The sequence below is a fragment of the Populus alba genome, chromosome 6 (genome assembly GCF_005239225.2).
Source record: "Populus alba chromosome 6, ASM523922v2, whole genome shotgun sequence".
Lineage (NCBI taxonomy): Eukaryota > Viridiplantae > Streptophyta > Magnoliopsida > Malpighiales > Salicaceae > Populus > Populus alba.
Genome location: NC_133289.1, coordinates 4,592,547 through 4,609,117, shown reverse-complemented (window position 1 = coordinate 4,609,117; position 16,571 = coordinate 4,592,547). Strand labels below are relative to the sequence as shown.

Here is a 16,571-nt window from a genome sequence, read left to right as displayed (position 1 = left end):
ATTATTGTTATCTATGTTAACTTTCTTATAGACAATATTATTAATTATTGTTATCTCAATACATGTAAGTATTTAATTATTCATAACTCCTAAGTTTAGATTTAATTATGTTTTTGTTTTACCGTGAAGGGTTTTTAATTTTAACCAAGTGTTCAGGAAGGGAGCCAATACTGGTAGATTAAAATTTCTATCTTTAGATTCTAAAAAGAAATCTAGTATTACAATGAATATTTTATCAATGGATAAGTCTTTCATACTAAACAATACGATGAGGGTAGAAAGATCTATAAGAGTTAGGTTTGTGTAAAGAATTTTACTTCTGATGAGTTTGAAGTTGATTATTATAACAAGTTACAAGAATTATTAAATTGCGATATTATAGGTCACAAGATAAAATATTTTTATTCAAATGCTATTGGTATGATATATTTTGAGAAATTAAAGTAGATTTTCACCATGATTTAGTTGAAATAAATAGAAAAGATAGATTTCGCTACATTAATGATATTTTTTTTCTATTCCAATGCACCAAAAAAAAAACCCGCTAAAGATTTTCAACATGGCCAATTTCATTCACCTAAGACTCAAATGTAGTCTCTTTAGTCACCAATACAATAAGATAAGAAGCTTAAATGATCCAAGATAGTTATAACATATTGATATCAACATTATTATTAAATCTGAATCGATAAGTAAATTGAGTATCTGATAAATTTAAAACTTGACTCATGCTAAATTTTAAATTAGAATAAAAGTTAAACTGGTCAACTTATGACTTAGTCAAAACTTAGATTAATAAATTTAAAATAACATCATTTGATTTTTTTTAAAATGATAAAATAATACTATTTTAGTTTAATTAAACTGGATTAACGTTTTCAACTTATAACTTGAGCTTTGATTGAATCATAAACCAAGCCAAGTTTAATAGCCTTAGCTTATTAGTACTACAAGATAAATATAATTAAAAATTAAAATCCAGAATCTAGTCCCATTCCATTTCCAATTTCATAGGAAAATGAACATGACCTTGTAAAAGGTTTTAACAATCCTTTAACTTTTTACCAGATTTTTCCAATGTCTCAAAATCTTGCAAAAATTAACGCTTTTTATAGAATTTTTACCCAACTTTACATAGAATAATACTTCATATCGTAATCAAATTGAACTTAGAAAATCCAGTTTCACATTGAATTTTTTTGATCGTCAAACTTTTTTTGGTAACTTTGAGGTGAATTTAATTTATTGAGTGTATCAATCCCATTACTTTTAGGTTCTTTTGACAATTCCTACAAAATTAAAAAGGGATGGCACCACTTCCTCTATATACCCTATAATTTGGAGAGAAAAAAAAGAAAATGAAAAAGAAGAAGAAAAAAACCTAGTGGACCTGTAGAGATTAAAAGAAAGAAAACGGCCAAGGGGTTAGGGAAATGAAAAAACACTGCTGCCACACCTATCTATACGTGTAAGGTTGCATGAAAATGTCAATAGGAAACTCCTGAGGGCTTTCTTGTCATTACAAGTCCTAAGAATACGAAGAAACTTGGACTGTGAAATGCCTTAAGCGGTTTCCTTGTTCTCTCCGAACAAGCCAAAGTGGTTTTTCTTCAGGTCTTCTCTGGTTTTTATTTCTCTCTCTCTCCCTTTGTCTGAAGAGAGAGAAAAAAATGAACAGGGTATTTTAAGACCATTTTATAAGATATTTTTTTTCATTCACACGAAGTCGGTCGTTTTGTTTTGTAGATAAAGAAAGCTGAAAATAAGGTTTGTCTTTGTTTCCTTGCAATCAACTCCATATTTTCTCCCCTCATTCATTCAATCTTATTAGTATACCTCGATCCTTTTCCTCTTTTTTCTTTCTTTTCAGTTTCATCTTTACCAAAACTCTCTTTGTTTGTTTGTATGTATGTGTGAGAACTAAAAAGATATGGTGATGATCTTTAAAGGAGGAAAAAGAAGGTAGTTTTATGCCTTTTATGGGGTTTTCAAGAGCTCTTGGAGGAGGAATAGTGGAGGAACAACAACAATTAGAAAGCAAGCTTTTTGAGGGTTCTTTCATGGCTACTACTGCTACTAACAATAAAGTCATCAATCACTCAACTCATCTATTTGAACAGCAGCAGCAACTACAAAACCATCATCAACAACAGCAAAACCATCAGCAGCAGCAACAACATGATCCTCGCCATTTACAAGAGCAACATCATCATCAAATTCCTTATGGAATCATGCAGTCATCATCATCATCCTCAATCCCTGGGAACTTCATGTAATTTTTACAGTACTAAAGAAAGTATCAAGAACCCATTTTAGAGTCTATTTTTATTATCTTTTTTAGAAGTCTAATTATTAACAATTAAGAAGGTTTGACCCTGCAATTTAATCATTTGTTTCTCTGTGGGTTTCTTTTGTTTTTACATGTGTACTTTTGGTGTCAGGAGCAAAGACGCTGGAGCTTATGACTTGGGAGAATTGGATCAAGCCCTTTTTCTCTATCTGGATGGACAAGACCCCTCCACTGTTAATCAAGACCAAAGACGTGAGCCCTCGCTCCCTCCCTCTCCCTCTCATTTTTTTACAGTATTCTTTCTCCTTTCCACTTTTCTGTTTCTGCTGGGAAGATTCTCTTTGGAAAGGGCTGTTTGAGGGTCACAGGGAAAACATGTTCAGCAGCAGATTGCAAATCTGCCTCTCTGCCAATAGTACTTCCTTTGACCAGATCCTGTGCCTTGCAGCTGCAAGAAAGATATTGTTTTTTTCAAATTTCAAGAAAAAAAATGTTTTCTCTCGTTATTTTCCCATCCCTTTTTGAATTTATTTATGTTGCTTGTTGTTTGAAGCATTAGACCATGACATATAACAACCCTACACAAATATCATGATCAATTCCTCACTCATTTCTCCATGTAATAGAAAGGATACGGATAGGGTATGGGTTATTTCAGCCTTTCTCTCTCTTCGATTCCTTCCTTTGCTGTTTTGATACCGTAGAGCTACAATTGCATGACGGTCCCTATACTTCACACTCATGTTCATACCTCTCTAGCTTTGTATCCCTTCCCTCTCTCTCGGGTCCTTTAATTACTCTCTCTCTCTCTCTCTCTCTCTCAAATTTATAGCTATAAAGAGAAGTAATGCTCAAGAGAATTTATGTTGATTTGGGTGTGTGTGTGCAGAGAGTGGTGCAGGAATGAGACCTCCAACTTTGAATATTTTCCCATCTCAGCCTATGCACGTAGAGCCATCAAAGGTATAACAAAATCAAAACCGTTAATAACTTAATTAATTTAGTGGTATATATACATACTTTCTTGCTGGTTAAGTTAAACCTTAATTATATATTATAGTACTGAATTTTTTTGTAATGGGTTTGTTTTGGATTTGGTAGGCTGATACTACTAATGCTACTGGATTAGTTTCTTCAGCAACTGGTGGTTCAAAGAAATCATCAGAACCGTCCATGGAATTGGCCAATACAAGAAACGTTTCTGCACCTGGCCGTGAACCAGCTAAAGCCATCAAGGTAGAATACGACCACTACTTGTACTTATAAAATAGAGCATTTATAATATTTAAATAATTAAAAAAAAAATTAGAGTCTACATATATAACTGAGATTCTGTGATTCGAATTTGTATTTAAAATGTCCGAGTTTTTTGTTCTTTATGGCAGCGCGAAGGGAAACGTAAAGGTCCAACAACATCAAGTTCGGAGCAGGAAGGACCCAAGACACCAGACCCTAAGGTGACTTCTTTTGGTTCACTTTTTAAGGCATATATTTTCACATTTGTTGAACTTTCGTGTAAGGTAAGAGCTTTGAATGTTTGTCACGATCGATTTTTATGCAGACATTGAGGAGACTTGCTCAGAATAGAGAGGCAGCAAGGAAAAGCAGGCTAAGAAAAAAAGTCAGTCCTTTGAAAATTATTGTCTTTGATTTGATTTGATTGCCAATTATTATTGTTCCCAAACCATTACGTTCAACTCATAAAATCATAAGGTTTGTTTCCTTTTCTTGGTTCATTATTACAGGCTTATGTTCAGCAGCTAGAGTCAAGTAGGATTAAGCTTACCCAATTGGAACAAGAACTACAAAGAGCCCGAGCTCAAGTGAGTTAAAAGCTTAACCTGCTTTAATTTATTGTTTATTTATAGTGTTATCTTAGCATGTATCAAGGTTTTTTCTACTGTTCCTGCTAGGGCGTATTCCTATGTGGAGGTGGAGAACAAGGCCTTCCTGTTGGTATTGCCAATATTAACTCAGGTATTTATTTATACATATATATTACTCATTTTATTTTTTAGGGCATCAAAGTAATGACCTCTTTTCCATCTTATGATTTCTAGATGCTGCGTTTTTTGATATGGAGTATGCAAGATGGCTTGAGGAGCACCATCGCCTGATGTGCGAGCTTCGAGCAGCGTTACAAGAGCATATACCCGAAAATGAGCTCAGGCTCTTTGTTGACAACTGTTTGGCACATTATGATGAGATGATGAATCTCAAAATCATGGTTGCCAAGACCGATGTCTTCCATCTAGTTTCCGGCATGTGGAAGACTCCGGCCGAGCGGTGCTTCATGTGGATGGGAGGTTTCCGCCCATCTGAGCTCATCAAGGTACCGAACAACCTACCCTTTTCAACTATAAGTATTTGGTTAGTTTTCTTTCTTTCTTTTTTCTCGGTTCTTATTCAAGAACTTAGACATTGCAAAAGCATATATATAACATCATCTGTGACAAGAAATTAACAAAAAAGATTGCCAAAAAAAAAGGTAGGTCGAGAACTAACAATACTTAATCTAATTTAAAACTTTTAGATTAGTTTGGTTTTCTGGAAATATCTGTTTTACACACACACACACATGTGCGTGCGCTCATAAATAAGAACGGTGAAATGATGTGTGAGGATATTATTAGATTTTGCACGAGGAATATTGGACGTTATAATTAATGCATGGTGCACAACTTTTGCCGGTGGGAGTGGCAAAGAGGATAGCCTAAAACACAAAGAAATTATGAGTATCAATGAGTGAAGAAACAGATGGTGAAGGTTTCTACTAATGGGCAGAGTTAGGTGTCAATCTAATAAAGCCCATGTTTGTTACTACAACTTGTGGTTCCATTCACACAAAAGAGAATGAGAAACAATTGCACGGCTATCCACTCCCTGTCTTTATCTTTGTTTTTCGTTTGCAGATACAATCATAGGTCTTGTTTTCATGTTCATCTTTTTCTTTGGTCTATAGTGAATTAATTAGCAAAGCCCTCAAAACGGTAACATGTCATTAATTAGTAGTTAACCCCATTCTTGTTTAGATTCTTTTTTTCTCGTTTATATTGCTAATTGTGTGCTAATAATGCAGATAATAGTAGGTCAAATCGAGCCATTAACGGAGCAACAAATCTTGGGAATATGTGGTTTGCAACAATCAACACAAGAAAATGAAGATGCTCTCTCTCAAGGGCTTGAAGCTCTCAATCAATCTCTTTCAGATACCATAGCTTCTGAATCATTGAGCTACCCTCCTAATATGGCCAACTACATGGGCCAAATGGCTGTAGCAATGAACAAGCTCTCCACCCTTGAAGGATTTGTTAGACAGGTACGTACGTATGATAATGATCATCTATCTCTAGCTCTCTTTAAGCTGCTATATATATATATATATATATATATTGGTGTCAAGTATATAATGCAGCTTTTGTTCGGTGAGTAACGTTAAATTTGCTGGCGGGCCCCTACATAGTGTGGTCCGGTAAAGGAATCCGGTCCTGTTTGGGTTGGGAAACCTACCCCAAACCATGAAACTGCTCCATGTCTCACCCTCGTGAGGTTGGGTGGTGTGTTGCACATATATTCGTGGTTTCTATGCGTGTATGTTATGCCATGATTTTATGTGGATTATCTGATCGTACATCAATTTTTTGAAAGAAAGCAACAGACAATACAGGATTCTTAGTACATTGGTAGGCACAAATCAACGTATTAAAGGCTTGTTTGTTTGTCCGGCCAGCCACGCTACAAACAAACACACACACAAGCCTATGCTTGAGCTACCAAACATGATCATATGGTGGTAAATTGATCATTACCAGCATCAAAGGTCTCACATGTGGCAAGAACTGGTGGTCCCACGGAGATAAATATCGACACGTTATGAGTGATCTGTTAAGCCCATGTTTGTATGATGTCATGGTCGTAACTGTTTGACTTGAAGACAACCTAAGTCCATTCTTCATAACTCTCTTTTTGACTGCTCAAAACCCAGCCTGATCAGCTGATCATAACCTCACTCGCTGGGTGTACCTTGAGTTGACTCGTTAAATCTTTAATGAAATTACCATTCCACTGGAGCTGCTCATCAGCATGAACTCCATTCTAGACCCTACACCCTCGTTTTCACTTAGCGAACGAGGTCTCTCAGCTTTTCTTTGAAGATTTAGGGTTAGGTGGCCCCAAGTTTGAATGCTAGGTCAGTTCTTTGAAAAATATCACCTTAGGGAAGAATATTAGCAAAAGATTGATGAGAATTAATTGTCAATCACGTTTCCATTGGGATTCTAATTCAAGTTATATTCCAGTCAAGATGTAGAAATTCATAATAATCATCTCAGGCATTCACAATATATATATGAGCAATAAATAGTTTGACCACTTCTTAATTGCCATCAGTTGACTTATATAATTAATTACATATAATACTTTGAATTTCCTGTTCTGTCCTAAATACATTATAATCAGATCAGAGGAGGGCACTAGTTAGCATACAAAGATTAATTGTTTGAGATTGATGCATTACTTTGTAATTAATTTCTAGGTTAAACTTTCTATTGTGACTGCATTTTTTTTAATATAATTTATCAAGCTTCTAGACATGTGTGATAGTAAGAATATTTACCAAGACTAACACACGTTACACAGGCTACATTTTCCATTCTCAAATTTTCTTCTTATAACTCGATCGTTTGACAATCAAGACCCCAACTATCACAAAGTCAGGAGTGGATATAATTATTTATTATAGTTAAGAACCTACTTAAGAAGATAATTTAATTTTTAATGTTGTTTTTATGGTCAAGCCTAATCACACCATATTCTAAATGACGACATGCATGGATTTTTATTTATCTTTTCTATTTGGAATTTCTTTGATGTGAAATATTCTTTTGATATAAATTAACTTTTTTTTCTTTTTTTTTTTTACCTACAGGCAGATAATTTGAGGCACCAAACAATTCACCGGCTGCAACAATTACTCACAACCCGTCAAGCCGCAAGGTGTTTGCTTGCTATTGCCGAGTACTTCCATCGTCTTCGAGCTCTCAGCTCCCTCTGGTTAGCTCGTCCCCGGCGAGAATAATGAATAATAGAAACCCTAGATCCTTAGCACCACTTTTATATCTCTTAGTATCACTCCCCCTTAATTATCAAACATGTCTTCTATATTTCTTTTCCTCGTCGTCTACAGAGAGATGTATAGATAGACCAAATAGTGGATTAAAAAAATTTGAAGTGGTAGAACTCTCAATTTCTCAGTTGATCAATATTTCTTCTTTGAGAGATTATTTGAAGTAATGATTTGGCAGCCATCTTTGACCATGAATGCATAGATGGTCAGGAAGGAGAATTGATGAAGATGGAAAAGAAGATAATTAGTGCTAACTAGAAAGGGGTTAGTTTGAATTAGAAGATGACCGAGGACATTAGGGCGTTTTTATTTATATTTGTGTCAGAAAAGACAAAAGTGTTTGGTTCCAGAGAGAAAGAAAAGTGCTGAAAGTTGAAACTTGAAAGTCCATCCGGACTAGGTGTTTGATGCATGCTTGCGTTTTATCCCGTGGCCTGAGATCATGAATTTGAAACTGACAAGCTAACATCTACATTGTATATATATGATACTGTATTTGGAAGAATAATAGAGGTTATTTTTTAAAATATTTTTTGTTTTAAAATGTATAAAAATAATGTTGTTTTGAAAAATTATTTTTGATATTAATATATTAAAATAATTTAAAACTAAAAAAAGATCAATTTTTTTCAAAAACAGAATCCAACTGTGACGTAAAACACCTTCCAAAAAGCTTCATTTGAAAGCTGTGTTATAGGATATCATGGAAAATTGGGTCCTGCTTGTGTTCACGGACCATGAAAGAAACACTGAACTTTTCTCGTCCAGGCCGCAGAAGAGATTTTTCCCTCTCTCTCTTTTTGAAACGTCTATGGAAGTTTATAAAATATGTTGAAAAGAAAAAAAGAAATTTGACGGCGTCTGAAATCGTTTAGTGGGCTTCATCTAAGGCTCCGTTTGTTTGCAGGAAAGTGAATTCCTTTTGGAAAGTGAATTCCGGGGAAAGTGAATTCCTGGAAAGTGAATTCCGGGAAAGTATTTTCCGATGTTTGGTAGTGTTATGGAAAATGAACTGGAAAACACTTTCCAGTGTTTGGTTATGTCATGGAAAATGAACTGGAAAATAACTTATTAATATTTTATTTTTCTCAAGTTTATTAAAATAATGAGGAACAAATCTTACAAATTAAAAAGTTGAATGAGAATGAAATTGAAAAAAAAATATAATTTCATAAATTATCTCAAATAAAACAAATAATAATCAAAATAATAGGGATCAAATCTAAAAAATTAAAGAAAAATGAAAAATGAAGAAATTAAAATAATAATAATCAACATTTCATAAATTATTTCAAATAAAATAAATAACAATCAAAAGAATGAGGATCAAATTTGATAAATAAAAAATTTCAATAAAAAAATGATAAGAAAAAAGCAAATAGCAATTATAAAAATAAGGACCAAAGTTAATATAAAAATAAAATTTTAAGAGATGAAATTGAAAAATAAATATTCAAAACAAAATATATATAGCAATCAAAAGTTTGAGGATCAAATTTGATATAATCAGCAAATAATGACATTTCTAAATTTTTCACAACTTCCGGAAAGTGTTTTCCCCTCAAATTTTTCAGGAAAACACTTTCCTGAAAACCAAGCCAAATTTTCCTTTTACTGGAAAGTGTTTTCCATTGACCAACTTTCCTACTGGCAAACAAACACAAGAAAGTTTGGAAAGTGTTTTCCCGGAAATCACTTTCCGGAAAACAAACACAGCTAAAAGGAAAACACTTTCCTGAAAACCAAGTCAATTTTTTTTTTGACTAAAATTGACCGGAAAGTGTTTTCCGCTGACCGGAAATTGTTTTCCGTTGACCAACTTTCCTAATGACAAACAAACACAGGAAAGTTTGGAAAATGGTTTCCCGGAAACTACTTTCCGGGAAACAAACAAGGCCTAAGTTTAAAACGTCATGTAGCCGGGTTAACCCAAAGGGTCTTGTCGGGGTCATTTTATTAGAATGAAAAACATTAAGAAACATTTGAGGGCCCTACCGGGTTCGAACCGGTGACCTCTTGATCTGCAGTCAAATGCTCTACCACTGAGCTAAGGACCCCATTTGAGGAAAAGCTGTTCATTAATTTAATAATACTATTATATTAAAGTTCCTTCAACAATTGCATATTTGTTGTATGACAAGCGTCGATGTGACTTAGTTTTTGTTTGATATTGCTGTGCTTTCAAAACACATCTGGTTTTGGATTACAAACAATATTTTATAGCAATTATCACTTTTAAAAAATGGTTTGCTTTTAAAGCAAAACATGTTCTCTTGTTTTTAACCAAAAACATTGTTAAGAACAACTTTCTTCATTATTTTTTAAATACATGCTAGTACACTTAGTGTTTTATATAATTCTATTTCATAATCTTTACATATGTATATAACCTTATTCAACTCTTTCAACATTATTTTTATCACACAACATATCACTTAAGCTTAATATAATCTTGAATTTTTTTTAAACCCAAACCATATTTTTAATTGATTTTTAGGTTATTCTTGCACACATTAAATCAATTTAATCATATTAAGAAAAATTTTATAAAATTTAATTTTAATTTCGAGTTGGACAAGAAATCAAGTTAGAATATTTTAATGTTTTAAAAAGGAAAATAGCTATTTTATTTGTATACCCTATTTTTTAAACACTCAGTTATGCGGAAAAAATTATATTAGTACATGTTTTACAGCTTGGTGAAATGAGATATTTGTAAAAATTCTGTGCAATAACTCAATAATTCCAATACTAAGAGTGTGTTTGACATTGCGGTAGCTGTTGTGGTTGTGGTTTGAAAAAAGTTATTTTATAAAAAGTACTTTTAGTTGAGGTTGATTTGAAAAAATGAATATTTGGTTAAAACTGTGGTTGAAATTGAGGTTGAAGAAAAAGTAGTTTAATGTGTTTGGTTTAAAAAATGCTTTTCAAATTGAGGTTATAAAATAATTTTAAAAAATATATATTAATATTGATGGTTTTAAATTTAAATATTGTAAAATTAATTACTCCTATTATATCATGAAAAAAATAATACTTTATATAAAATATTTTTTATTATTCTATTAAACTATTTATAATTTCATTACATACAAAAATTCATTCGATAAAAACTGCAAAATTGATATTACTTTGCGAGTGAATTTAATTCACTCTATACTAGTTTTTCAAGAAAAAATTTCGAGAAAAAAAAATATTATTCACGTCGCGAACGAATTTAATTCTGAAAACTAGTTTTTTTTTTTAAAAAAAATATAATACAATTAACACATTAAAAAAAAAAAAACCTGCGTACAGTGCAAGTGAATTGCACTGTGAATTGCACTGTTCCTTGTTTTTTATTAGCTGCAGAGAACGAAAAGCATGTTTTTGTTGCTTTTTCGTTTTAGCGTTTCAAATGCAAAATTCATGTGGGTCCCATACACAGTAAATCACTTTTCTTAATTACCAAACGGCTGCGGATTGTGTTTTAAATAAAACGCAGCCGCAGCCGCGTAGACAAACGGACTCTAAGAAATGCAATGGAGGAGTCCACATTTTTGCCCCTTTAAAAATAATACCTTTAAATTAATTTATAAGATAATTACAAAAAAACCTCACGTAGTTTTCTTTTATTTTCATTTTACTTTTATTCTTTCAAAAATTACAATTTATGTATTGAAGTTTATAAGTTCGTAACACTTTATATTCTCATTATAGAACCCCAAGAAATACCAATAAAAAATGTCAGATTAATTACAAAATTATTATTATATTTCAATTAATGACTAAAAAATCTTTATATTAAACAATACAACTTTGTCATCAAATTTCTTATAAAGAAAAACTAGCCATTAAAACTTTGTCAAATATTTTATTGAAATTGTTTATTCTTTTTACTACTTCAAGGAATTAACCTATGATTGCTCTATATGACAAAACATTCTACATCCAGAGCATGATTAGGGTACGTGTTTGCCCCAAAGAATGAGGAAAATGAAAAACCAAACGCAAAGGTTGTTAAATAAATCTAATCAATTTTATGTTTGTGTTATTAAAACATCAAACCGGTTCTGAATAAAAACTGCTTTACTACATAATTTTCTTGAAAGCAACACAGAGATCAGAGATTAGGATCCTAGCATGAAGAAGGAAAACGAGACACCAGGAAATCCAAAGATTTTTTTTTTATTAAGAAACATTTCCAACCAACACAACAAAAAACCGAAAGCAGAACAAGAAACAGAGTATTTTCCTTTTGTTCAGAGCATGCTGTCAGCACGAGATGGCAACCTCCTGAAGAAATTGCCGGGAGCTGATGGTTGCTTGCTGCGAAATCTAGGATGTCGAAGCCAGAACAAGCCTGTAACCAAGGTAATTATTTTAAAAGGTGTTATATAGAGCACCACAGCTGCAATGAGGCAGAAAATCACGAAGAGGCTGGTTGCTCTTGGGTCTCTCCAGCTGAGCAGAGCCTGAAAACGTTCCCCTTGCGTGGCCATGTCTCCCATCACGGTCTGGATCCTTCCGGCAACACTCCTAAGTCTGTCATACCTCATTCGAGCGACATCTTGTTGCTTTGATGTGGGAAAAGTGTCAAACTCCTCATCCAGTTCATCGGGGTGAACTGCTTCTGCCCATGAAAGTTTGGTATCCATGTGAGGGGGGTGCCTTGGGCGGAGACGGTAATTCCATATTCCGATTAGGAACATATAAAGAAAAATAGTAGGCATAATTAGTTCCGGGTAGCAGACCAAAATGAAAAATAAAACATGAACTAAGGCTGTTGTGACTGGGTTCTTCCATTTACACACTTCACCAAGCCACTTGCTTATTGAGATCACACCAGAAAAAAGCGACACAATACGGAAGAAGTTAGCTTTGCTTCTTCTCATGCTCCACATGTGAGAATCCACGTCCAGCATGTACTCCACAATCTCTTTCCTTAGTGGTGGCTCTGCTCTGCCAAGCCTTACTGCTACAATATTCATGGCCTGATATCTCAAACTGTCTAGCTGATTTACAGTAAAAGGATGCAAATAATGCATTTTCGGCAACAAGGGGTTCCCATACAGGTAAATCATGTTTGCTAGTGATAGGCAGGTGAATCGAACTGCTAGTTGGAGTTCTCCCATCTTTTTCAGTCCAGATGGTTGTAGGACTAGAAGTGGATAGGAGTTCGTGTATATTCGATCTGTTTCCAAGGTAGATAGTCGAATTCTTACCTTTCCAATTCTCGAGTCAATTCGAGCTCCACCACCAGTTGCCGGTTTTTCACCACCACCCAAGTGGCAGTTGTCAAAAACTCCCAAGGTAATCACCGTGGAGGGGTCGTACACCTCCCATGTATACTGCTCATTCCACTTTGGATTGAAGTTTTCGATGATCGTTCTGGTCCGTACCCACTTCAGCCCATACTTGGCTACACAATAAGCATCAGTAGTTCCTCTCCCTTCCTTCGTTTTCATTGGAAGAAGCCCTTGCGCACTTAGGACACCGACTTCCAGGATTCCTATAGGGTGCTTCCAGAGCTGCCAAGCTGTTGGTCGTTGGTCGCTTATATACATTGTTGATTCGTCTAGTACATGGTAAGCACCCTCAAGGCAAACTCTGAGATGAAGCCTAACTGAAAATTTGAGTTCGTGCCCCTTGTCTCCCTCCAGAGCACCGAACCCAAATCTTTCAAGGTTGAACCACTTGGAGTGAACTGGCCGGTAATCCAGGCGCCTCTCAAAGATTTGGAGTGGCAAATCTACTCTCCCCACAACTTCATCTTTTCCAGGACTTGCTTTATTTTCGACAGTAAGTATCAACTGCTCCTCAAAAGGCTCTGCTGCTACAAAGATCAGATCTTCATTCCACATAGGGTTTGTTGTTCGGGTTGGGCATAGCTTAGTTTTGAGTATCTGGTTTCCAACTTGAGCTTTCACCAAAACTTGTGGCAACTGACTTGGGTCAAGCGGTTCTACATCGTGAGCTTCAATCACATTTACCCTAAGATACCAAAGTTTTGGTGAAACATAAACCTTTGATCGGATATTGAGAACACCCTCCCTATGAACTGAAGCAGCATCTGAGTGCCAGGCCTCCGGAAATGCTTCATCAGCCTGTGTACCCATCCAGACTGCAAGCATCACCTCTCCTTTCACCTTGTTATCTCCATGGAGAGCCTCTAATCTATACCATTGTGGGGCTAAGGGGCTGTCTGGTGGAACCCTTGTAGGCACTTCATGCATGTCAAAGACCACCTTTCCTACGTGATCATCTCTTTTCACTTTCTGTCTATCTCTTAGTATTACTTCAACTACCGAAGACTGAATTTTCTCCTTTGAGAATGCAAAAACCTGTTTCCATTCAGGGTTGGTCTTCTTCTCAAAATGCTGTGTTTCTCCTTTATAATTCCCGACTTTAACTTCTATGTAGGGGTCGCAGCTTCCAGTTACTGGGTTTGTGGGAAGATCTTTGGCTTTCACAACTCGGACATACAGATAAAACATCTGCTCCACAAGATCATACGTGCTTGTTGCTCTTTCACTGCTAATCCACCCACCTCCACCGCGTGGTCCTCCATGAGGCCAACGTTCCCCAAGCTGAGGCTTTGTGTCCTTCAATTTGAAGTCATCTTTGTGGTGAGGTGCAGCTAATGGATTCATTGGTGCAAAATCGAGGGCACCCTTTTCCAGTGATTTTTCCTAAGAACTTCTTGCTGCTTGCGTTTTGATGCACAGGATCGACTCCAATTAACTCAGTCCGCAAGACTTGTGGAAGTTGAAGTATCTTTAGTTGCTCGTGTAGTTTCAGTGCCTGAAGTGGAAACAGCAAAATCAATATTGATTAGAAGAACCGATGCAGTATGTATGAAAAGGACTGTTCATCTATATGTCATAGATATTTAATTTCTCACCTTCACATGCAAGAAGAATTTTTGAAGCCAGAGTTGCTCATCTTCACCTCCTTTCGCTGACTCATATCACAGCCAGGAACTCTTACCCTTCCAAGAAAGCCGCGATCAGCAAATGATCTGTTCTCCGAGTGTTATGATTTTTTAGGCATTTGGAATCTTTGAGGGTGATGAGGAGGCACTGATTGCAAGGAGGCTCAAGTGCAGTAGGAGTTTAGGTTTTAAAAGCTATCTGCTAAAACCAAGTTTATATAATCCTCTTGCTGAGGCTTAACTTGAGAGCATGTATACCAACTCCGCTGACAGTTTAACAATACCTGTCTCTGGTTTGCTTTGAGCAGAAAAAAAGAATCTTAATTTTGGAAGGAAAAGGTAAGAGAGAATTACTAAGAACTGCTGCAATGCTACGAGTTCCACTAGATGAAGTGTAGCGGGGAAGGCTTGTGTTTTGCTTACAAGAATAAATGCAAGGCTGGAATGGTCCATAATGAGTCTCAGATTAGGAAAAGGTGATTGCCACCCCACTTGAAAGGACAAAGATAATCTTTTTAGTTTTTAAAATAAAGTGATTCAGTGCATGTTCACTATCCTATATTCTTTCAGCTATCTTAGCTTTATAAAATTGTCAACTGAAATATTAAACCATCCACATTACCCTTCAATCTCCGGTCCAGAAAATCTTGTCTTTCAAGGCATGGCAATTCTGGTTACTTTATTTGAGCTGCATAACTTGGTGAGGACAGCTCGCTCCTGATCTCTTCTTTCTGGGTTCTGAAGCAAAGCTAATGCGAGGAAAAGGAAGCAAAAACCATTAACTTTGGAAATTTTTATGAGTTAAAAACACCGTGTGGGTTCTGAAGCAAAGCTAGTGCGAGGAAAAGGAAGCAAAAACCATTAACTTTGGAAATTTTGATGAGTTAAAAATACCGTGGTGAGCTTAAAGAAAGAAAAAGGCAGCCTAGAAATCTGTTTCTTGTACATAAAGATGCTTTATCCAGTACTCTCTCTATCTTTATTCTTCTTTAGTTTAATTTCTTGCTGTCAGGATGACTTTCTTCATGGAAGGTATGGAAATTCTGTTTCCTTCATATAAACCGATTCCCTTAATTTAGGTCAAAAGGTCATCAGTAGCCATAGCACCAGAGCTGCTGTGCTTAAAACTCTTTGTAGCTTGTACTTGGTTTTTTGGTAGCTTAGGCAGTGACAGACAAGGCTCCTCCCTCCTCCGTTGTTGGATTCTATTTTGCAAAGTTTTTCGGACCAAGAATAAATATCCCATTTACAGATTGAGCATCTTTTGCTTTAGAGAACTCTGAACAATGATGGCTCCGCTAAGAATATTTCTGTAGATATGCAAATCGTTGTTAGCAGAAGGGCACACTTGGTGCCTTTGCGAGGAGAAAAGTAGACTGTAAAGTAGACAAGTCTTATTTTTATTTAGATGCTTCTGATGAGTCGACCACCATGATTATTGGTTGATCACGACGGCCATCTGGATGATGGAATTTATGCGATTCATTTGTCTGATAATTATTATGCAATGACTGATGCCAAACTCGTACTTCAAAGAATTATTTATAAGATGTACTTGTCGCGGAACATGTTCCAAATATCTCCTGCGCGCGATCGCATTCTTCCTGCAATGAATTACCTAATTAGCTGTATCATTATTTTCAACGAAATATTAGAAATTATGCAGAAGAAATGGTTAAATCCATCCTCTGATACTCCAAGATTCAGTGATTGATGAACATTATTTTTTACATTAAAAAAAATCAGTTTTTTCTTTTTTTGTAATATTTTTTTTCAAAATTATCTTCGTTGATTTTATTTTTTTTAATATTGAGTTGATTAGAATTTAACTTTATAATAAAGCTTAATCATGTAGGAAAGCACTGTAACTTTCCTTACAAAACATTGTGGATTGCTACAGTGTCTCTCCGCATGGTTTTTTTTTTCTTCTTATAATTGTTTACAAATTATCTTTGTCAATTTTATTTTTTTAATATTGAGTTGTTTGAGAATTACAATTACAAGTCATTACAAATAAAGCTAAATCATGTGAGGAAGCACTATAGCTTTTATCACAAAACACTGTGAATTGTTATAATATTTCCAGCCTGATTTGTTTTCTTTTTTTTGGTGTTTGTTTTGTTATTTTTTTTTCTAAATTTTGTCTCTGTCGATTTGTTTCTAATATTGAGCTGATTAATAATTTAACTTTGTAATTTTTTTTAAAACACTGTGAATTGTTGTAGTGTTTTCCCATATGATTT

At 34.9% G+C, this 16,571-nt stretch overlaps 2 protein-coding genes and 1 non-coding gene across 3 annotated transcripts; 1 reads left to right on the top strand and 2 right to left on the bottom strand.

The window, feature by feature from the left end:
- The first annotated feature begins 1,609 nt into the window (after positions 1-1,609).
- Positions 1,610-7,805, top strand: LOC118032660 (bZIP transcription factor TGA10). The gene is made up of 12 exons (XM_035037428.2): positions 1,610-1,767; positions 1,929-2,272; positions 2,442-2,542; positions 3,180-3,253; positions 3,392-3,526; positions 3,676-3,747; positions 3,852-3,911; positions 4,036-4,113; positions 4,204-4,267; positions 4,351-4,622; positions 5,370-5,609; positions 7,218-7,805. The coding sequence occupies exons 2-12, from the start codon at positions 1,971-1,973 to the stop codon at positions 7,365-7,367; spliced, it is 1,548 nt and encodes a 515-aa protein (XP_034893319.1). The 5' UTR covers positions 1,610-1,767; positions 1,929-1,970; the 3' UTR covers positions 7,368-7,805.
- Positions 7,806-9,400: 1,595 nt separating this feature from the next.
- TRNAC-GCA (transfer RNA cysteine (anticodon GCA)) lies at positions 9,401-9,472 on the bottom strand. The gene has a single exon. It is a non-coding gene; the product is annotated as a tRNA-Cys (tRNA).
- A 2,091-nt stretch (positions 9,473-11,563) lies between these two features.
- LOC118032659 (FT-interacting protein 1) lies at positions 11,564-14,676 on the bottom strand. Its single transcript, XM_035037426.2, has 2 exons — positions 14,299-14,676; positions 11,564-14,198 (listed from the first exon to the last, which is right to left on the bottom strand). The coding sequence occupies exon 2, from the start codon at positions 14,045-14,047 to the stop codon at positions 11,657-11,659; it is 2,391 nt and encodes a 796-aa protein (XP_034893317.1). The 5' UTR covers positions 14,048-14,198; positions 14,299-14,676; the 3' UTR covers positions 11,564-11,656.
- Positions 14,677-16,571: the final 1,895 nt, after the last annotated feature.

Coding starts and splice junctions, on each gene's coding strand:
- LOC118032660 (XM_035037428.2), top strand. CDS start 1,971: ATGCCTTTTATGGGGTTTTCAAGAGCTCTTGGAGGAGGAATAGTGGAG. Junction 2,273..2,441: donor TCAATCCCTGGGAACTTCAT/GTAATTTTTACA, acceptor TTTTGGTGTCAG/GAGCAAAGACGCTGGAGCTT. Junction 3,254..3,391: donor TGCACGTAGAGCCATCAAAG/GTATAACAAAAT, acceptor TGGATTTGGTAG/GCTGATACTACTAATGCTAC.
- LOC118032659 (XM_035037426.2), bottom strand. CDS start 14,047: ATGAATCCATTAGCTGCACCTCACCACAAAGATGACTTCAAATTGAAG.